The sequence below is a fragment of the Hylaeus volcanicus genome, chromosome 2 (genome assembly GCF_026283585.1).
Source record: "Hylaeus volcanicus isolate JK05 chromosome 2, UHH_iyHylVolc1.0_haploid, whole genome shotgun sequence".
Lineage (NCBI taxonomy): Eukaryota > Metazoa > Arthropoda > Insecta > Hymenoptera > Colletidae > Hylaeus > Hylaeus volcanicus.
The window spans coordinates 3,158,177-3,180,866 of NC_071977.1; the positions used below are offsets into that span (position 1 = coordinate 3,158,177).

The 22,690-nt window shown below is 32.5% G+C and overlaps 2 protein-coding genes across 6 annotated transcripts in view; both read right to left on the bottom strand.

Annotated features, from left to right (window-relative positions):
* Nucleotides 1-877: 877 nt before the first annotated feature.
* LOC128884792 (DENN domain-containing protein Crag) lies at nucleotides 878-14,635 on the bottom strand. 4 transcript variants are annotated; one of them, XM_054138426.1, is made up of 21 exons: nucleotides 14,296-14,633; nucleotides 13,665-14,220; nucleotides 13,427-13,577; nucleotides 13,015-13,348; nucleotides 10,662-11,261; nucleotides 9,865-10,445; nucleotides 9,553-9,793; nucleotides 9,219-9,489; nucleotides 9,048-9,139; nucleotides 8,572-8,822; nucleotides 8,293-8,463; nucleotides 7,739-7,867; nucleotides 7,407-7,656; nucleotides 7,195-7,339; nucleotides 6,904-7,104; nucleotides 5,917-6,141; nucleotides 4,554-4,798; nucleotides 4,211-4,469; nucleotides 3,412-3,813; nucleotides 3,069-3,241; nucleotides 878-2,929 (listed from the first exon to the last, which is right to left on the bottom strand). In XM_054138426.1, the coding sequence occupies exons 3-21, from the start codon at nucleotides 13,457-13,459 to the stop codon at nucleotides 2,793-2,795; spliced, it is 4,740 nt and encodes a 1,579-aa protein (XP_053994401.1). In that variant the 5' UTR covers nucleotides 13,460-13,577; nucleotides 13,665-14,220; nucleotides 14,296-14,633; the 3' UTR covers nucleotides 878-2,792. The 4 variants fall into 4 exon arrangements, with proteins under 4 accessions (XP_053994401.1, XP_053994402.1, XP_053994404.1 ...); XM_054138427.1 differs by having other exon boundaries at nucleotides 13,665-13,890; nucleotides 13,969-14,633; XM_054138429.1 differs by lacking the exon at nucleotides 5,917-6,141 and having other exon boundaries at nucleotides 13,665-14,635.
* Nucleotides 14,636-15,912: 1,277 nt separating this feature from the next.
* LOC128884793 (palmitoyl-protein thioesterase 1) overlaps nucleotides 15,913-22,690 on the bottom strand; it is a 7,998-nt gene continuing 1,220 nt past the window's right edge. Inside the window, exons 2-8 of one of the 2 annotated variants that reach the window (XR_008459471.1) lie at nucleotides 17,988-18,103; nucleotides 17,750-17,859; nucleotides 17,293-17,420; nucleotides 16,742-16,900; nucleotides 16,562-16,679; nucleotides 16,233-16,495; nucleotides 15,913-16,150 (exon numbers count right to left, since the gene is read on the bottom strand). Coding sequence is in view for 1 of the 2 variants with exons in the window: in XM_054138430.1 (XP_053994405.1) it covers nucleotides 16,025-16,150; nucleotides 16,337-16,495; nucleotides 16,562-16,679; nucleotides 16,742-16,900; nucleotides 17,293-17,420; nucleotides 17,750-17,859; nucleotides 17,988-18,093 (906 nt within the window). In the remaining variant the exon portion in view is untranslated. The remainder of the gene's footprint in view (nucleotides 16,151-16,232; nucleotides 16,496-16,561; nucleotides 16,680-16,741; nucleotides 16,901-17,292; nucleotides 17,421-17,749; nucleotides 17,860-17,987; nucleotides 18,104-22,690) is intronic. The other variant, XM_054138430.1, reaches the window with a different exon arrangement.

Here is a 22,690-nt window from a genome sequence, read left to right on the forward strand (position 1 = left end):
TCGCGCTCTGATTGGTCGCGGTTTTCTGTTAATATCTTCCTAACGAAGCCTCGGACAACATTTTCGCTAAGGAAAAAGTTGTTCCAAATCACTCCCTGAAGCCAGTGATGGGCAAAACCCTAGACTTTAAATAAATCTGAAGTTTGCCGATATGTTTGTCTAGTTTCCTCGTTTGAACATTTTCCAGAAAAAATTTGAAGTCTAGGGTTTTGCCCATCTCTGCCCCGAACCACCCCCTTCAAGGACCGCCAACACTTTTGGAACACCCTGTATATATCGGGGATTCTCGAGTTTGTGCGGACCTCGAAATAATTCGGGATTCCCGAGAATATACGAGATCCCGCAAGGACCCGGGATTCCCGACAATCTATGGGATATGGAATAATATCTGAGATTTCCGAAAATATTATTAATGACAATTTCAGCAATCCGAATGTTTTTTTGTTCTTGGAGCTTCATGATCACGTAGCTAAATTGACAGACCTATATGTTAGTAATATTGTAGAAAGTAATTGCAAATTTCGATAATTCTGACAATGCAGAATTTTAATATCAATCACACAATTGTGTTCCGACTGTTCCAAGTCATCTCAATTAAATTTGTCTAATCTGTCTTAAATTATTATGAGATTACAGATTTTAAAAGTTAGAGAATAGAATAAAAATAGCATATTATGAATATTGTAGGTATAAGATGCCACGACTTTATTTATAAATTTTGAGATTTCAAATTGTAAACGTATTTTTATCAAAATAAAACATAGCCTATGTTACTCAGAGATAGTGTAGCTTTCTATTACTGAAGAAATTTCTAATTTTCGGATCCTAATATGGGTTATTTTGATGAATAAAGATAAAATACATGTTTATAACGATATTATTATATTTCATTAATAAAGACATGTATGAGTTTAGTCAAAGACAAGTGACTACAACAACTACACAGATAAAAAAACTCATTTATGTACAATACCAGGACTGACTTTTATTTATGTCTTATTTTTATAATGTAATAATGTAATGAACGAATATACAGTAGTATACTTTTTACAGGGTTCGTAGTGAAAAGTGCATAACATTGTCATGTTAAACTATATACAGGTTGAAGTAGTCAATATGTACAGAGCGGTAATGCTCAAACTATTATTAAAACAAAAAAAATATGTTCATGTATATATAAGTTGCAAAGTACAAATCAATCAAATAATGTTAGTATATTATCTGTTGGTATAAGTGCTGAGATTATGTCCAGGCCATTGATATTATTTTAAATTGAACCACAGTATCTTTTTGCACATAATAAATGCTGACATTGAAACTATTTCATTGATCTATAATATAAGATTATTTATTATAATATAAAGCAACAAATAGTAGCCTTGTTTAATATGTGTGACTTTGCATCTCTTATTTTTTACATGAAAGATTCCTTAGTATCAATAATAGTTTGGGCATTATCCCTCTGTCACATATTTGTTGTACAACCTTGTATATCCATGTTTCATTTCTATAATTTTTAACAACCAATGCATTATATAATTTATTTATGCAAAGAAATTGTTTTACAAATATCAGGTACATACAATGTTCTATTAAATGTTTTTGAAGTGAAATACTTTCAAAGCAATATTTTGCAGAAAACATTTATTTTCACAAACTTATTTGAAATTAAAATTGGATATCATTTAAAATATTCATTACAACATAGCTGTTATTTGTAATTTTATTGTAACAAGTAATGTATACATATTTAAATCAAGTAAAAGTAAATATTCGTTATCATCGGGTATTTAAAACTTAAATTTACAACATTCTAAATTTCTTATATCATCATTCAAATAAAACACTTTCAATATGTCAGAGTTACATCAAACGTTTTATAGAAGTTACGTTTTGCGTTACGGGCAGCATATTTTGCAAAGAAAGAATGGAATATCCATTTTTAATCGCAAACAATAATGTAAAAGTCATTGTATGGTAGTTTAAATAGAGTTTAATTTAAAAATCTTCAACTCGCTATAATGAATATGAAATTAAACTTTTGTGCCACAAATGTAAACAGCACTTTTCATAGTGAACACGTAAGTTAGTAATTGAATAATTGGTCATGAATTATCTGACTGTTCCACCTAAGAAAAAGAAGATGAATATTGTCTTTTGTAATACATATTATATGGACGTTAAATTACGTTATATCTTAACAAACAAACAAAAAAAAAAAAAAAAATGGTGGTTACTTAAAATCAGTACGTTTATAATCAAAAGATTGTAAGAAATATGCCAATTATATATGTACATTGAAAATCGTGATTGCGCTAGGTGTGTAGTGCATTCATATTAAAGCAACTGAATTTATAGTTTTACGATCAAGTCAGTTTCTTTGGTACTGAACGATCTTTAGTATCACGTTCATAAATACAACTAATAATATTCACATTGCCATAAGAAATTATATGCGCGAAAATGTGTATTGGCAACCTATTTACTAAATAAAAAAGTATTTATATTAATTGTATATTTTATATATGGAAATTGTATTACTCCACAAGCGAATTTGTGACTTTCAGTGTCTTCACGGGTATTTCGTTAAAAAATCAAAGTCTTAGTGTATTTAAACATACTAATCGCACACGTTTATCTAAAAAAAAAGTAACTCCCTATCAATTTTGAAGGATACAAATTTTGTTTCGCATCAAAAATCAGACTTGAACATATAAATCTGTAATAATTTTCATGATAATCTATTCATTTTCACAATATATTACACCTTTTTAATACCGTTTGTATTATTTTTACACGCTGAGTTGCTTAAAATAATGTCTGCAGAATACTGACATCATCGAAGGCGGAGCATCAATTTTACACAACAGCTTTTCTTCTCCTTCCGTTAATCTTTCTAGTGATAAAGTATATTCTTTGTCGAAAACACCTGAAACATGCCAAGTTTGTTTACATTTAAGATTGATTAATTAATTAACGAATTAGATAGTTTAAGAACAAAATAATACAAAATGCTAAACAGACAAAATATGTTGTATGTTGTATGTTAGTTACTAAATACAATTTACCTTGATCAATATTTCCTCTACCCAAAATGGTAAATGCTAAAAACAAGATATCTCGATATATAGAAAATAGGGGTTGGTCAGGTGCTTGATTTCTGCTTCTTTCTAAGGCCACTCTTTTTATAGGTTCCGCTAAGTCATTTCGACGAACATAAGTAATTACTGTCTGCATTAACCTAAAACAGATGTAGATCATACGTATTTACATGATTACAAATACGTATAATGAATTATACAAAATAAAAACATTATAGCAGAAAGGCATACTGATAATAAGTATTAAAAAGAATTATGTGAACATGGTTTACATGGAAAATATTGATTATCCATTACTCATACTACTTACGTTTTATCATCTGTAATATTGAGCTTCCATTGAAGGTACATGGGTAATCGATTCATATGAAGTCTCTCATTATCCCACATAGTTTTAACACCTACCACACCATAACTTATTTGATCTTTTTTCTTATTATTATTCAGCCACAGGTCTGGGAGGTGACTCGTTAAATTAATCCTTTCAAAGTACCATATAAGATTCCAGTACACTATTGGATGTTCCTCGATAAATTTATGCTTTGTAAGACATGAATCACCTTCCTGGCTTAAGACGCTTTCTAGTTCTTTTCTTAGAACCAAAGGATTCAAATATGGCACTGTGGTGGGTTCTAATAGCTCTTTCGGTTTATCCAAAAGTTCAACTAGTGCTCCCATTAGAGGATCATTTTTTTTTTCATTTTCTTCGCATCTTTGTAAACAGAAAAATCCACAAAATAATAGGTGCGCCAACGATATTGCTGTACTCGTTGCAAATATTTATTAATTAGTAATTGTAAATATAATTACACCAGGTATTTAATATTTAAATATTAATTGTATAAATTTACAAATTCTAGAAAAAAATATTTAAATAATAAATTATTATGAAATGAAAACTGATAACTAATTTATTTTTCAGTTCTGATCCATTAACTAATAATTAATACTCGTTATATTGAATTTTACGTTCTTGATTCAAATTTTCTGAATATCACTTTTAAAATTATTGTGTAAAGAATTTCTTTATATATTATTATCAAAAAAGCTTAATAGTGTAATTCTCTTATACTGTTACACCAACAAGATAGCTATACTTATTATATTACCTGTAATCTAATATCGTTATAGTAAGTAGAGGTACTGTCGCTTTGTCACAATACTGACAGACTGTGTTTAAATTCGAGTCTTCTGGTTGCCAACCAGCCATTATTTCTTCGTCGTAGAGTATGGAGGCACAATGATGACATCTACTAGCACTAGATAGCACGAGTTCAATAGCAATTCGTTCATCCAATTCTCTTGACCCTTTTGGATATAAACATTCGGCTAAATCATACAGTGTGTAAGGATCCATGTTCCCATCACCTATTCGAACAAAATAATGCATGAAACTAATATTTTATTATATATTTATATTTACGGATTGAATGAGGTTTTAACGCTACCAACCAGACATTCTAAGGGCTTCGTTTCGATCTTGTAAAGATCCATCTGTCATCGAATCCAAAGATTCGTGTGATGCTCCGTGTGTTATTTTATATTCACGTTCTTTCAGTTTCACTGGTGTACTGGTCGCAGAAATAGCTTCTTTAATTTCATCAAACTTTTTTACTACCGTCGTTGCAGCCGATTTTAAACTGTTTAAGCCACCGAGTATTATTTCATTAGATTTTTTCCCCGTCAGACTAGTAGTCCTGAAACAGATATTTTCATTACAAGTAATACAAAAATAGTGAACGATAAAATTGTAACAATTTCTCAGATGAAACTTAAATTTAATTATAACACCATGTTAGAAACGTATACACCCTTTACCAACCAAATAGATGACCTTAACATTTCTAAGACTATAATATTCACAAAATTTTTATTAATCGTGATTTTCTCGCTTTAAAAGAATAACAAATATATTTGAGAAGTGATCGCTGTAGCGGCTATTGGCACGTACAATAAAACCGAGTCAGTCACATCTACAAAGCTACCGGGTGACGAAGGGCGTGAACAAGATAGAGCGAGAGAGCAGTAGTAAAACACTTCAGACCATTTAAAAAAAAAGGAAAGTTGACCTTCCAATGATTTTGAAACGTCACCTAAATAAAAAACTGATACTGCATCCTTCTTTTCCGTTCAAAATCCTTAGCCATGTGTTTTACACTTTTTTAACATTGTCTATACTTTTTGAGACATTCGGCTGGCCTCCTCCCCAAACGCCCAAATCTACTCAGACAGTATTTCCATGTAGATAATACGTACATTAACTGTATGCAATATTGCTCCTACCCCCTCGCCAAAACAAATACATATCAAACCCTCTCAGACAGTATACGTGTATATGTTATAGTGAATGTGATAAATGCGGGGATTATGCACAATCCCTGCATTTATCACATTCACCGTAACATGTACATTAACAGCATTAAATATTGCCACCCCCCCCCCCCCCCCACCAAAAACTAACTTAAGTTGGAATTAAAAATTTGAAATTTTGCACCACCTCCGAAAAGGTTGCAATGTATTTAATAATGTAATCAAAATCATCAAGAGCTGGTGAGTAATAATCCAGTTTAAATAGAAATTATTTCATACTTTTAAACAATTATATCTAGAGCTGTAGAGTATTCTTTACTTTATGACTCTACATTTTTAATTGTGTTAAACATTGTCAGTAGAATATCAAGTGTATTAGTATATGCACTAAACTCATAAACGTATACATACGACGAAAGTGGAACTGAAGCAGTGAACGTGGTTAAAAAGTTTGTCTATTCATATTTGTTAGTGTAGATTCCAGTTAATAAAACTTTTGCCTTACCCAAAACTCAGCTTCAAACTAGAGCCTAGACTTGACAGACTCGAGGTAACGCTATCCTTTTGAGACCAAAGACTGCTTATTTCTAGCCTTTCTCTCTCTTTATCTTGTTCGCCTTGCTGTGCCACAGAATAGGGCATCGTTTCGCTTCTTTGCAAATGGCCGCCTATTGCTACATCACTTTCATCTACGGTTTGGTGAAATGTTGCACTACGAGGCAAGATATTGCTGGAAGAAGTTATAGGATGAATGTAAAGAAACTTGTGGCAATGCTATGTTATGAATTATGTTATAAGTACTTTTACATTGCTGTACATACAATGAACATTACTGTATGTTTTGTATTTATTCTTTGTTAGTTCTATAAGTCGCGTCGTTAGAATACAAGTTATTTTTGAAGTTAAGTTAGCTTTAAGGCCTGCGTGTACGAGTGTCTGTCCTCTACCAAATAATTATTAATCAACTTCTTTTGTTTGTTCGTCGGTTCATAGTGACTCGTAACTTCGTTCTCCATTTCGTTCACTATTGCTTCATATGATAAGCGAGTGACCAACCGTGTGGCTGGGCTGAAAGGTCGGTTACCGTTCTCTAATGCATGTTATTAAAAGACACACATCGGCTGCAAAGGTGTGCGTACAGTTTTGAGACGTATACTTTTTAAACTTTGTAAAAGGTTTTTCAGCTGAAAGCATACGCCTCGAAATCATACGCATGTTGGGGGCCTGCGCCCCCTCGACCCCTCTGAACAATATACATCCCTCAGAATAACCATAACACACCTGCGAGGTGCGCTGCAGTGAGCATAGTTTGATGCAATGTATAATTATATAAAATTATATGTATAATAGGATGCAGTGTATATTTGTAAATTACTTGTCTAACCTTATAAGTCAGTCCGTAGACAAAAAATATACATCAATTATTGATGCAATAAAAATATAACACTTAAAATTAGTTTTACAGCTATCATATACTAATAAAAATATGTACCTTCGAAATAAAAGCGGTCCTCCCGGCCGTTCTTCGACGTTATTAAAAACTGTCAAAGTACATGTCGAGCAGTTCGAATCATTCTCTTCTGAAGGTGAGACAATCGGCGTTTCATCATTAATTAAAGCACCTAGCGGATCGTTTTCTGTAACTGGCGTGCGTATGGGGCTTTTTAAGGGTGATTCTGAGTTACGAGCCAACCTAAAAACAACAAATCAACAAAACAATATAAAATCTGTTTTACCAATGTGTAGAAAGAATTTTTTAAAAAATTGATAATTGCAAAATTACCTCTGAGTCATTGGTAAATTATTTAGTTCCTCTGTTTGCATAACATTTAATGCCGTATCTTTAACGATACTATTTTGTCGAGGAAGTTTTTTTATCTCTAGAGGCCCATATTCTGGTAAATCCGACGTGGAGCTTCCTTTGGTAGCTGCAAATAATAAGAAGTAAAATAATAAACCCACTCTAAAAATGAAAACGGATTAATTAGTACTTACAATCGCTATGTGCGGCTTCTGTGTCTTGCGAATGAGAGCTATCAAGGCTAGATCTAGAAAATGCATGTTCCATATTCGCTAGTTTACCATCAACGGTTAATAAATCTGCGTTTGAACTCAATCTTCTTCTAGCACTTCTTTTACCAGCTTTTTTGAACAATGCTGCTCCAACTATGGCGTTTCTCAATTTATTCCACATAAGTTGACTGGAATTGGTCATGTCGGATGGCCAAGTTGCTTCAAGTACAGCCTATAAATTCCGTGGAAAAGTTATTTCAAATTCACTAATATCTACAGTGAAAAAAGATATAGCGATTAATAAAAGAAATGACCTTGTTGTAAAACCCATAAGTGAGAGCATTTGGCTGAACGCCGCTACGTTTCATGTGGAATAGTAATTTTACAGCTAATACAGGTTGTCCATAAACACCGCAAAGTTGCATCATAGCTCTATAGCAAACCTAAAATCGACAACATTTATGATAAGGTTCGTTAAAAAAGGAACACGTTAAGAAAACTATCTAAATAAACGCACAAACATGGAGTATACTCTATCTAAAGTAATCACCCAACGATTTTCATTATTTCTTATGAGACATAACGAAATATTGTGGTCGATAGACTTTCATTCGATCATAAAAAATATAAATATCTAAAAGTAACAGTCGATACCAAAGTAAATATTTTAATCTAAACTTGTTATTTATTATTCGAATAAATCATTGAAACGTTAAAACACACCGTACTCCATTTAAGAAGATGTGACCTTAAAAAATAATTTTCTTTCTGAAACATTTGATTATATCGTCGTATTTAACAGCAATTTGTTGGGTGAGAATCTTAGGTATGTATCACGCCCAGCATATATATAAAAAAAAACATTTACTTCTTCGATAGGATCAAGATGTAATTTTGGCATTTTAACTAGTAAATCATAGGCCTGGTGTAAAATCGCAGCTGGTTGATTAGACACTTGCAACATAGCTGGCAAATGCAAAAACCAAAGACTGTAGCAAGTTCCAAGTAGACATCTACCCCACCTATCTGGCATTGCTGCCTGAAAATATGAATTACTTATAAGGATGAAGTTACAATCAATTATATAGAATTTTCAATCGCTGTTACATAAAATATATAAATTTTAGTTAGAATGTATGTATCATACTTGTTTGCGTGCCATCCTTTGTGCTACTTTAATTTCATGCTTAGTTCGGCGTGCCATAGGGCTTCCTGGTATTATTCCAAAGGCACATAAGTTTGTGTTCTTTATATTCAAATGTTTTTGAGGTCTTATTAAATCAGGATTTAATTTAAATGTGCGATATACAATTGGTGCCTGATTCAGTCCAGCTTCAGGTGGAGGTATAAATACTGTTCGTTCGCTGTGCTGAGATTCGTCCAACTCCAAAAGTGGTACTAAATGATAAAATCGATAAGCGTTAATCAGAATTTACGAGCAAAATTAAATGTTTATATGATATAATAATAATAATAAATTTTGTATGGTCACGAATACACACAAGAAGAGATCATAGGGAACATGACTTCATCATAATTCTAAACTAATCTCGATGGAATTTTTTCACAAGTGAAAAAGACTAAGACTACTCTAATAAAGATATTAAAAAAATGCAACCTCACCATTTTCTTCTTCTATGCGTTCGGTGCATTCATCAAAGAAAGCTAAACCCGCCATGTCCATGTCAGATACGAAACTTCTTTCTTCTATAAATCTAACAAATACAAACTACAATAATACACTAGATTCGCTACTTATTATACAACAAAGAATATAGGTTAAGAAAAACATACCTTATGAACATTTGCGTCTTAACTAGCATACTATAGAACTTTGCGTGAGCCTTATCCCGACTTCTAAGGAACGCTTGTATATTAAACAAACTAGTTGGATCGGTCGAACCAACCGTTGGAGCTTTTGTAATTGGTAGTAAGAAAGCACGGTATCCTTTTAGTATAGTAGCAGTGAATCTTAAAAAAGCATCTTGTATTTCTAGTTCCAAAGCTTGCTCTTTTCGCTTTTGCTGAAATTCTTTATCGACGCTAAACTCTTCATCATCCATATCTGAAAATAAGATATGTAGACATAAGAAAAAGATAGCGAAATAAATTGGAAAACGCTACACACCTTTCATAGACGAATAACTTTTTCCTAACGAAATCAACTTTGAATAGAGATGTTCCAGCCCATTTTTAAGCTGTCTAGCTGCTTTTTTGGGCAACAGCTTCACATTTAAATATCTTTTATCGTCGCAAATAGCTATGTTGTTTGTATCCAAATTTACACAATTAACATCTCCAGGCGGATCGTACAAATCAAAAAATCTGGAATCCACCCCAATTAAAAACGGCAACGGCGCATGCAAAACCTAAAATTTAAAATACATTTTGTATTATATTAAATCTTTTCGTTAATTGTTAAAATAATCAGATACGTTACCTCGGCTAAGCCTAAGGGACACAAAGGTATATATGGACACTGCCATTTAAATGGAAACAAAATCATAGCTATAGCTTCACTCACTGATGTAAGAACATCAGGACGTAGTGAATGTACAAGTATTTTCTGTTCAGTTAAGATTAACAACAGTATAAGTAAACAATTGTCAGGCCCTAAATTGATGAGTAACTGCCGAAAACTGGCGCCAGACCTAGGTAGTGCTAAATCTTCTGGTTGAGTTAAAATCAATCTGTCCTTACTACTTAACTGTACAAGAATTCTTGGTCTCTGCGGACTCGGAAATGGTATATCGTACAAAAAATATGCTATATATTTTTCAATAGGAACGTTTTGGGGCTTGCTATTGACCATACTATGTAAATAGACTAAAAATTTTTCAAACGTATCAAAAAATGGCCAATGAGATAGAATGCATATGGATTTACTAATATTTAAAGATTGTGTGGCAGGATCTGTGTATTGCAGTTTTTCCAACTGCAGTAAAGTAAGCTTTTTAAGTATTCCACACTTTTTAAATTTTCTCATATTCGAAAGCTGATTGTCAACTTCTGCATTTTCCACTGAAACAAACAATAATAATTTCTCTTATGATTCCACTGTGCTAAATAATGAAAAGGGAAAAAATATTATTTAAAATTATGTGATAGCAGCTGCCCAGCTATTGCTATGTTTGATAACTATTGTTGATATAAGGGAAGTGTTATTATTGCCTAGTTAAACTTGTTAAGAAACAAAAAAGAAGAAAGATCGGGAAAAAACTGTACGTGTTTCCATACCAGAAATCTTTATTTTTTCCATTTCTTCGAGTGGTTGTTGATTTTCTTTCAAATTTGGAATATCCATTTCTACTTCGAGCTCTTCATAAAACGTTATTGCGGAACCATATATTTTTTGAGCTGCATCAGCAACTGTCAAAACAAACGTTGAAAACACTGGTTTAGGTTTACATGCCACTTTAGGCCAGCACTCTACTGTTGCTCCCATTGGTAAGCAGAACATTGCAACAGAATTTGGAAAAACAAAACTGCTATAATCTGCCATTGGATATTTATATAGTACAGCAGGTTTAAATGATATTAAGTTTGCACGATTCATGGATTTCTTGTAGCATAAATATACATCGCTGCCCAACATGCCTTTGTTCAAATTTTTATTAATAACACAAAACGCATGTGGAGGAGTTTCTCCTTTATTTGTTAAGATGACACATATATCTGTCACAACTAAAGAATTGCATGGCATTTTACGAGTTGCACGTCTGTATGTCACAAATATTTTTGATGTTGAATTATTCACATTTGCTACGTGTCCTTTAGGCGTCTCCAATACCATTTCTGCATCTTGCATTATACGTTCTTTGCCATCATATATTACACCTGAAATTCACGCTTTCTTGTTAAACATGTTCTCTAAATAAAATTGGTTAAATTTTATAAAATAACAAATTATTTTATGCATACCAGCGATGCAAAATATAGTTTAATAAAAAAAAGATTTCTAGTTAGACAGATAGTCACCGTAGTACAATTAATTAATTGTAATTAATATCCTACACATATATTCTTGCAACATGTTGGCAACTACAATTTTATTGTCGAATCTTCAGATCATATCATTTATTTGTTATTTTTATTTGATTTTAATATAATTTTAAACTCCTGTGAAGTTAGAGTTTACATGGTTTGTAAAACCATCGAAACTGCTGAATTCATTGTTAATCTGTATTTATAAGTTCATTTTTGTTGATTTTATATTACACAATTTTCATTATTGTCATGAAAAAACTTTGACCTGCAGAGGGCCATGAATGGCAATTACCACAAAAACAGACATGAAGAATAAACTTTAGGTCTTACCATAACAAGTTTTATGCATATATAACTAAAATAGTTTACGTTACCTATTACACTTCCTATGATTTCTGAATTACAAAATAAATGACAGTTTCTACATAAATGAAATGGTTACTACTATTTTGAAAGTGGACACTAAAACTACTACTTGACATTTACATGTGCCATTAAATATAGGATAAAGTTGAAACTAGACTGAAGTTTTATTAAAGATTCATTTTTTAAAATCTATTTTATGTTGCACATCTAGACATTAATAATATATATCAATTAAAAGCATTAGTAAGTTGTTTTGTCGTATAGTTATTTTAATGATATTATTGTAGCTACTATACAGTTGTAAAAATAACTTTTACTGACTTCTGATGAAAGGAAAAACTTCAAAAATCAGATATAAATGTAAACAATAAACAATTTTTTTCTTATACGAATAAAAATCCAAAAAATTGTGAATGATATGCCAACTACAATATTTTATGAAAAGCTATATAAAACAGAAAGAATTTTCTACTGTGATATACAAAGTATTCAAAAAACCATTCAGCATTTACATGGTAGATAGTACACACCATACTAAGCAACAAAGCCTCAGTATACATATATAAATTGAAAACTTGGCTGTTTTTAAAATATAAATATTTTTGAATGTTAGTATCATGATCGACTAACTAGCTTCTACATGTTGCATGCAATGTTTACCTCGCTGTTTATAAACTGCATTCTGAATGTCTTCATTTAATTCCCATATATACTTCAAAATAGAAGATTTCACCAGCTATCAGTTGATAATCATTGACCAGTGATTATGAATCTATTTGATGATTACATAGTTATAAAGTACCATATTAAAAATGGCAGCACATTACTCTAATTAAGAAATTGCAGATATGCACTTTATGTATGATTTTTTTACTCAGTATGATGTGTGTTATCTACCGTATAAGTATAGAATGATTTTTATCAAACACTCTCTATATTTAAGATACTTTTATATGTTATTATGTATGCATTTGTTATAGACTAGAATTAAACAATGAATATTGTAAAATCAACTTTGAAATTTAAATGTATTATATCTTTAAAAGAAGATTGTAGAGATATAGATTGTAGAGTTATACTGGATTCTATGATATGTTTTTTCATAAAAAATATGCACGTTTACATTTTTTTGCATAATCGTGAGACACTATGAGTATTAACTATTATTATACAATTACAAGAAATCTGTAATAAATATGGTTAAAACTTCATATATGATGTTTTTATATTATCCTACCTATATCAACTAAAGGAGGTTTGTCTCGTCCTCTTCGGTAACATAAATAACATTCGTTTGTTCTTAAACTTCCATGATTTAAATCAGCAGGTAACCCTGTAACAGTATATTCTAACAAAATATACCCTTCTGGACATTGTTCACCTAACGCTGGGAATATAATAGCAAGGTCAGTAATCGGAGGTTTCATATGCATGTCTTTGACATGTGTCCCTTCTTGATACCAGTCTTCCAATTTTTCTTGACTTTCGTTGTCATTATCGAAATCGCTGTCTTGACCAGGTAAGCCAGCAATGACAAAATAATCCGCTACCCTCCTTTCGTCCATGACTACCTAATTGTAAAAATTCACAAACATTTAGTATACATGACATAATATGATCTAGGATTTTTATAGATCAAGGAAATTTACCAACTTTAAACAGAAGACTTGTTCACATGGCATTGAAATAATTCTTCCCAAAATTTTCCATAAATTTTAGAGTTATTTTTATTGTTACTTCCCGTTGATAACAATTTCACTTATATGACAATTTTTAAACAAATTATGTTGTAAAAACATCCTATAAATAGATGAAATTCATTATTATCTAAGTATCAGTACTTACATCGATACGTAAAAATAAGAATCACACAAATTGTTAAATTACCTTTCAAAAAGGAAAGTTATTTGAATCATTACAATTTTCTCAGTTGAATTTTCGTTTTAAAATAATCAAGGTTATTATTTGGTAAAGGCATCAAGCTTGACTTTCAAGAAATAGAATAATATATCTGTACACGTATTTACACCGTTCACAGTTGTTTTGTTAAAAAATGTGTTTTCTTGAAATGCACAATGAAACGCATACTGATTTACATTCTTCGTAAGTTTTCCTACAAGTACGGGATGCTATCAAATAAATAGTTATTTTTTTCGTGAAATCTTGATGTTGCAAAACATCGAAACTATACCGATATCGCTCGCACTTATTCACTGATAATATATGTGTTTTAATAATGACATCGAAACGTTTTCCACGATTCGTTTTGAAAGTTAAATATTTCTAGGTTATGTGTCAACCAACTATATTATGCATGTATGTGTATGCGTTTACTCTAATCACGAGTGACGTTATTGAGATGTCATACAAATTTTCGTTTGAAAACGAAACTTTTACGGGCCTTGTGTTTTCATTTCGCGCGATCGCAAACAAAAATGTTTCACTGAAAAGTAAAAGCGCAACGCATGATTACCACGTAACAATCGCACGAGTATAAATTCGTAAAACTATAAAATACCTTCGATTTTTTGTACGGATAAGTAAATTCAATCTATTATTTTTACTTTGGAAAAATATATGTATACGGCCGCTTTTTATATTTATATTAACTATTGCAAAGTACGATTGCACAATATATTACTAAATGTCACAAACATACATGTTAAATCAAAGAAAGATACAGCTAGCTGATAAATATTAATAAATATTCCGAGTCAATCGTATTTGCATAGGTAACGTATGATGCGTCTGTGTACGTTACTTAAGTTTTATAACATCGTTATATTCTTGTTTATATCTTAGCATAATTATAGATTATAATAATGTAATAACTGTATGATATAATTATTAAATATAAGGCTCATATTTCTTTCAAATGAATGCAAATATAATGTAAATAGATATATTTACTTTAGAGATTACTTTATTATATATGAAACATACATTTTTTTTAAAAAGTAGATCACAGAAAATTTGCATTGCAGATATAAAATTTCTATAATAAAAATTATTTCATGTATTATAGTATACATCTTTGATCAAATGTGATGAAATGTATAGAGGGCAATAATTTATAATGTTGGATACATTGACGAGAAATATCTATCTCTTTCATAAATTTTTATTTATTTATTTGTAAGGTTATTAAAAGGTTACAAAAATGATTTTCAATATCGTCGTGTCAATAACAATAACAGTCGTAATATTGTTAACATTTAATATAGAGAGTGTATCTTTCCGGAACCCTTTTTGCGCCCATTTTTGTCGGTAATGTCATCTTGCTGCATTACCGGTTAAACTAGCGCCACCAACGGAGAGTAGGTGAACTATTAAATAGTTTTTCCAGTTTTTCAGGTGAAACATTACATTTTCTGGACACTCAATGGTGTACATGTACACAATCATACTCTTTGACCACTCATGAAATGGAGGAACGTGACACTGCCGAAAATCTAGCCAATTAATTAGGAACTACACTGGCAGATTGGTAAATAGACAACAAAGTACTCGCTACAGTAACCGATAATGCTCGTAATATGGTAAATGCGATCTCCTCAATAGTCCAATAAGTTCAAGAATTGAAAATGTAACATGTGCGGCTCATAGTCTCCAGCTATCAATTAATAAAGCACTGACAGAAGAGAGTTTTGAACATTTAATTCGTCAGTGCAGTAAGGTGGTAAGTCATATTAAACATTCAAACATATCAAAGAAGGCTTTGGAATGACAAGAACGACGTTATTATTGGAATGTTGTTCCACTCGATGGAATTCCACGTTTTTCATGCTTGAACGATTGTACCTAAATAGATGTTGTACAACAAACGTTGTCGCAGATAAAACCACTCCCGCTGGAAGTTTATTCGACGTAATACAAAGCGATCTAATACTACAAATCTGTTCAGCATAAGTGAATATACAAAAACAAATTGTTGTCTGAATAACGTTTTCCTTCGTTCACCAGTTTGTTGTGCTTGAACGATATATTCTGGTTCACGAATAGGCATATTTCTTACAACTAGACTATCTATAGTATAATTTATCGTAAATATGTTAAATAAAATGCGATCTGGTATTTTACAGAATAGTGTTTCAGACCAGGAACAATCAAGTAAAATTATTTTTACCACGCTATGTATGAATGTAAATAAAATATAATATTGATCGTATAAAAGTACTTGCTACAATTATGATCAAAATATTGTATAACAATAATATATTAAATGGATTATATATATATGTTATGTTTTACATTAAGTACACTTTGATTATATTGTCCACAAACCAACTTTCTTCGAATTGCAAATGATTACCAGGTACAGACAAAAAATGCACTTTTCCCGACTCGTGTAGAATTTTTAATCCTAAACGATCCTAGAAAAAGATAAGTCTATTAATATTTTTGCTTAAAATAAAAGTACATATAATTACAATTAAACGTGTAGATGATGTTTACGTGGTTGCAACGACTACACCGTGCATTTTGTTATTAAAAAACAACATCCTAAAATCTGTTCTGAAAAACCTTCTATAATGCTACAATATTATTTAGTTTCATACTTCGCGATATAAATCACTTTCTTCGAGATTCTGAATTTTTGTTGCTTGTCCTGGTGTATAAAATCCGAACCATTCTGTTTCTCTTGGCCAAACTATGGTATCATTTTCGAATTTCACTAATACCATGGATTGTAGCTTTTGAAGATTAGTTTTATAAGTCTAGAAAAAAATGCAATGTACCTTTACATGTATTTCTTTTCTGCAAATAAGTGATGAATAACATACCTGATTAATATGACGTTCGTTGTTAATGTCAGATATAAATGTACTTTTTTTTCTATATTCCTCCTCTTGAAATGGATCGTGCCAGTATGTAGCTTGAATAAATTTGTCTTGAACAAACCTATTATAACACAAAGTTGTAATAGTATAGACCAAACAATTATATAAATAATAAATACACACTTTAAGTATGCTCCATATTTTATCATGCGAATCATATAGCTGCAAGCTTTGCGTCCCACAATTCCGCAATTTGGCAATCCAAAAACACCTTGATGTTGACCACCCATAGAAATAAAATTCATAACTGGCGGATCAGGGCATCTTTGAATCACTGCTCTTCTGCAATGCATTCATTTAGAATAAAGTAGTTTTTATTGCAGATTGATTCCATAACAAAAATCAAATAGCAAACAGTGAATTCTTATAGATCCGCTGTTTCGTTGCACGTAGGGCCAGAGATAGCTCAGGATTTTAGGTTGAAAAGATTTTTCAAGGGGATGGGTAGACTGGGACCGTCGAAACCAAAATATAGCTCAACTTGGGACCCGAAGATGGGAAACGAAAACCAATATTCATAAACTGTCCGGAAATGAATACCGTAGTTTTTGAATTTTAGAGAGTACTTGGAGTACTTGGAGAGTATGTTGAATACTGAAATAATTAAAAAGCTAGTTTTTCAAAATAAAGATGCTATTGAATTATTTTATCAATATTTTAAAAGGAATACGTACAGAAACTGTGCACCTTGCGAGAATCCAATAGCATTATACCCATTTCTAAGACGTTCATCCTTTGATAGTCGCTCACAAACTGCTGATATTTGTTCGTTTACATTTCCAAAATAACTGTGTTCCACATCCTAAAACATTGAATTTTAAGCATTGACATTGACACCTAGCTGACGATTTTGACCTTGCCATATTTTGTGCTAGCGATTAACTGCTTCAAATGTTTCAATCAACTGTCTCTCATGATTTTCAAGAGGAGTGTAAGTAATCAAAAACTAAATACAAAGAAAAGACGATTGTTAACAAAAAGTATCTTAGGTGACTTACTAATTAACTTGTCTCATAAACATTTTTTCATGAAAATGTCGGAAATGCTTGAAAAATCATGCAGATCGTTACAATAAACATCCTGTATAATACAAACAGATTATATTATAATAATGAAAATTTGAAAAATCACCTCAACTTCATTATTTCCTAAACGAATCGAGTAAACGTAAGTATCAGGTAACGTTGTCTGTATCAATTTCTTCAGTGCTCCTAAGCTGAACGAAAAACAGCAACTGTCCCCTGTAAAATTTAATATTACATATAGTACATATAGTATACAAAAATAAAATATTAATCATAATGGTGTGTTTCGTGAATATGTAAAATTGTACACATATAGTTTAAAAGTACATAAAAGAGATCTTTACCCATTCCATGCCACAGAACAACTGGAGTTGAACATTCAATGCCACTAAATTTGTAAATGCATAAAAGAAACAATAGCAGCAAAGTCTGTTTTCGCAATGCCATCATTGCAGAATATCTAAGAAAAGAAAAAAAGGACAATTAGTTAACATCTTACATATACATAGGAGGATACTTGTACATAACATGAATTATATTAATATTCAAAAGACTGGATAATTTAAATATTGAGAAGTTGGAATCCAAATTACAGCCAGAAGATTTCCAGACTCTGCAAAATAAAAATTGTTACCAAGTTTTATATATTAACAAATATAATTACCAAACAAAAACTGAATTTGGGATTTCATACAAACAAGAATATAAATTATACAATTGAAAATGGTTTTTAACACTACCAATCGTTGATCTTATGCTATCAGTGGCGTTGTCAGGCTTGTCCCGGGCTCGGCTGTGGCGAGGATCTGGTCTGGTTTTAACACTCGCGATACGGGATTCCATTTGATGGATGACCATTTCTTATGGCAGTTCGTGGCGAATTTTGCATTTGTGTACTTTCAAAATTCAGTTAACACAAGAATTGAAAGAACGTGACCATTTGCAACGCAGAAATTTCGCTGATTGGTTGTTAGAACATCGTTCAATTGATGCATTGTTTTCGCGCAACATCATCTTCAGGGTATTGTATTTTGGTACACAATATACAATATATTTGGGAAAAGAAGGGGTTGCTAACACGTTACTGCACTAAGTACGTGTCAAAGCCTGAAAGAAGTTACGTTGAACACCCCGGTGAGTCGGTCCTCACAGAGCCAAAAGTCAGTCACGTTAATTTAAATCATGATGTATCAACTTCTACCAGTCTATATATGTCCATATATGTAAATAATCAAAGCACTATGCGATTAGTGAATAATCCCGAGTTTCATAAACGGACAAAACATATAGATGTAGAGTTTCACTATATTTGAGAAAAGTCTTGCGTATAAGGTGCTTTGAAATCTTGGGTACCGAAGTCGCAATTGTAGAAGAAAAATATATTAAAGAAAATGTTTTTTACACATTAATATAAAAAAATACTCGAAATTAGCTCATTTTAGGGGACCTGGAGTGGCCTTACGAAATTCAAGTTTCGAAGCCCGAACAAAAGGTTCGGTGAGGTCAGGTCGAGGTACACAAACGCCCGGTATTCACGGGTGTTTACCGTTTTTGCGTAGTTCGCAGTGATACCTCTATCGACGCACAGCGATTAACAACAGTATTTCGAGTTTCATACCTCACCGAACCACTTGGTCGAACGCGAATCATTAAAATTAAAATAAGCTTAATGGAAGTAAGTGAAATAACGTAAGTGATGAGTACGATGATGAGAACGTCACAAATAAGAGTAAGTGAGATACCATGAGTAACAAAGACGGTCGCATATGGCGATCGTCACACTTCCCTTTTCCGGGGAAAATAAATGTTGTTTTGAACAATCTTGGAAAACAACATTTATTTTTCAAAAAAGATATTTGTGTTTTAAATCTCACTTATCCTTTTACAGAGTTGTGCTTAAATGGGCTCGGTTGTGACTCGGTGACTATAGTCGTTGTGGGTTTTTGTGGGGTTTCTTCTGTGGAGGGTTCTTCTGGCTGTTTCTGTGGTGTTCCTCTTCGCCGAATAGAGTAGATGTATAATAAAGCTCCAGAGTGCTCCGATTAAACGAACGTAGACTGCATTCGTAGACTGCGTGCAGTGTGAACCCATGGACCATGGTGTCCATAATGAGTTTCATAATTTGCATTAGTATAAATATGAATCCGGTCCATATCTTAGAGATAGTGCTTTCCACAATCTTTTATAGGGAATTTTCATCCGGGAGTTCCAAGGTGCAAATGGTATTTGCGATGATCTGTTGTTCTGTGGCACCTTGCGCCAGTGTGTTGAGGACAGCTGGTTTTTTTTACTGGAAAAATGACGTGCTTTCAGAGTTTTTCCAGGTCCACGTTTTTGTAGATCTCGCTATTGGTTAGAAACTTTGGTGCACTTCCTTGCTTGCAACCTTGCTCATGTGTCCTCAATTCTGAACATTACATTCCAACATTGGTAGGATTGGGTTGCATTCCCTTCAAGTTCCTTATTTAACCAAAATCCTTGATTTCGGTGTGAGGTATTTGCTCTTGTTTTGTTTTGGTGACAAGAAGTTCATTGTAACATTCCTCGGTCCTGATTTTTACATCCACAGGGATGCATTTGACCAGGTAAATGACTTCTCAGGCTGTTATTGCAATATGCCTTGGAAATTTGCTGATGGTGTAGGCAGACTTATCTGGAACTAACGTGGCTAATGCTAAAGCGTTTTTAAAGATTTGTTTTTCAAGTTAGCACTTGAACATCCTGGTACAGTTGTGTAATTTGTTTGCGAATATGTTTTTCCACATATATGAATGTAGAATTTACATATGCGAAAATGTTTAGTTTGTCAACTGCCAGTTTTTTTATGCACGTAGGTGTTACCATGTTGGGTTACTACGATAAAGAGCTTTAGGATGCTCCGTCCTGATTATAGTATGCCCACAAACGTGTTCTTTGCTTGTTTGTAGGTGAGTGCGAAGGTGCGATTGGATTTGTTGCTTCGCTCTTATTCTAAGTCCACGCTGCATTGCCCTCATACAAGACATCATACTGTCCAATGACACTGGCTTCCAGAATGTGTATCCTCGAGGTCGATGCATGTTGCAGGTTGTTCCAGATGGTAAGATTACTTCACCTATATCGAGCTTTACAGGTATTGTAGATTGGCGAGTTTGGATTTTAATTATTACCTTAACGACTGCATCATTCCAAGATCCCACGGCATGTTCCATCTGTATTTACAGAACCTGCCAAAGTTGCTGTTCGAATTGATATACGGTAAGGTTTGATCCCATCAAGGAAAACGTCGTTGCCCATGGAAAATGTTGAGTCCCGATGGAGTTGTAGACATTTTGCATAGGAAATGTCCATCATGTATTCTGCTTGGCCATTATGGATGATTGAGATGTTAGAGTACATCCCACAGTGGTAAATTGTTATTTTCCTTGATCTTGCATTGTATGATTCATACTCGGAAAGCTGGAGCAGCTGGATGAATGCGTGAGTGGTGTTGGTTGTTATTGCTGGAATTACTCATTTCCCGATTTCCAGTGTTGAAATCTTCGTATGATTTAGTTTGCTGCCTCCACAGTCAAACCTCATTCACCCGTATGTTACAATGATTTTGCCCACGAAGAAAATGAATGTGACGATATACATGATACGATATTTAACTACAACAGTTAAAACTAAATTTACAAAAAATGAAGGTATTACAATGTTTCCTATTTTCAGTTTTACGTTATTATGACTTAATATTTGTATTATTTCATAAGGTCCGGTGTGTCGATCTGCAAATTTATTTAACACTGGCTCCTTCAATATACTGAATCGCCTACTTGGAATTGGCGAGTCTTCATCTTTTTATTGTAATATTTTTTTGAACGGTGCTTCGCTTGAATTAAATTTTCTGGAGCCTGGTTTTGGATGTCTTTTAACGTGTCAAATAAATTTACTTACTTAACAAAAGTATTACTACTTTTGTAGTTTCTTGAACATTCAAATTTCTTATAAATGCATAAAGATCCGCAATCTAGTAATAAGTATCGGTAATAACCATAGGTTGGCGACTTTTAATCCGGGTTAGCTCTTTTTGTTTACATGTTCTGCATTTTTGAATAAATTTTTCTACTTATTTTGTACTTCTGTTTTGAGATTTGACCACGTGTAGTTTTTGTGACGCCTTTGTGACCGTTTAATGGAGATTCGTGAGTTTCCGAAATTATCCAAACTATCTCTTCCGCTGGGAGAACTGATATTTATGCTGTACATATTGTTATAGTTAATGTATAGCTTTAAATAAATTCTTCAATTAGGTGATCACGGATTTCCATGGACTGTCACCAAAGGGGTCTGTTTTACTTATACTAAATGAGCTTATTTGAAGTTCAGTTACTGCGTCAAATAAGGTTTGTGCATCCTTATAGAGTATAGTTCTACGTCTACGACGCTCGTGGATAAGATATTAAATTCGTTAATATATTTTCCTGCTACAACTTAATCTCACAGAGTCGCATTGAAATTGAATCACGCTCGAACGGTTGTGCGAACTGGTTTATTGCATACTATGGACTATATAAGACGGTTGAAATTGTATATAATTGTGAACGGTTCGGCGGTGATAACGTGACTGACTTTTCATGAAACTAACTTCCTCCATGTGGCATAAAAAAGTATTGCAAGTCCCAAGACAAGAGATGCTTTAATTGTGGAGACATATTCCATGGTGAATGTAAAAGGAAAGCACATTGCATAAACTGCGAGGAAGACCATGGATCATTGAGCAGGACATGCATCTATTCTGAAAATAGCACGCGATTAGAGTCATTGAATCAGAAGCTATTAGAACAACGATGGGTTATATTCCACCCATCTCTTTGTTCAATTTCTCACTTCATCATTAACATTTAAATTTGTCATTTATATCAGCAAAATGTTTTCAATGTAGACTTGTTATGCAGTGTTTAACAAATTACAGCCACTGTTGTAAAATGTTGATCAATCTTCATTACAAGGAGAAAGTTGTAGACAGAGAAGCATCTCCTTTTGCATTTCAATTTAGCAATAAACATCTTAGATTCATTTTGTA

Bases quoted from the DNA above. Each gene is read 5' to 3' on its own strand.
- LOC128884792 (XM_054138426.1), bottom strand. From the start codon at position 13,459: ATGCCATGTGAACAAGTCTTCTGTTTAAAGTTG. The intron at 6,142-6,903 runs GTACATATTTTT...AACTTCTTCCAG, and splicing joins GGACCGCTTTTATTTCGAAG to CAATATCTTGCCTCGTAGTG. The intron at 4,799-5,916 runs GTAAGGCAAAAG...TATCTGTTTCAG, and splicing joins AGTTTGAAGCTGAGTTTTGG to GACTACTAGTCTGACGGGGA.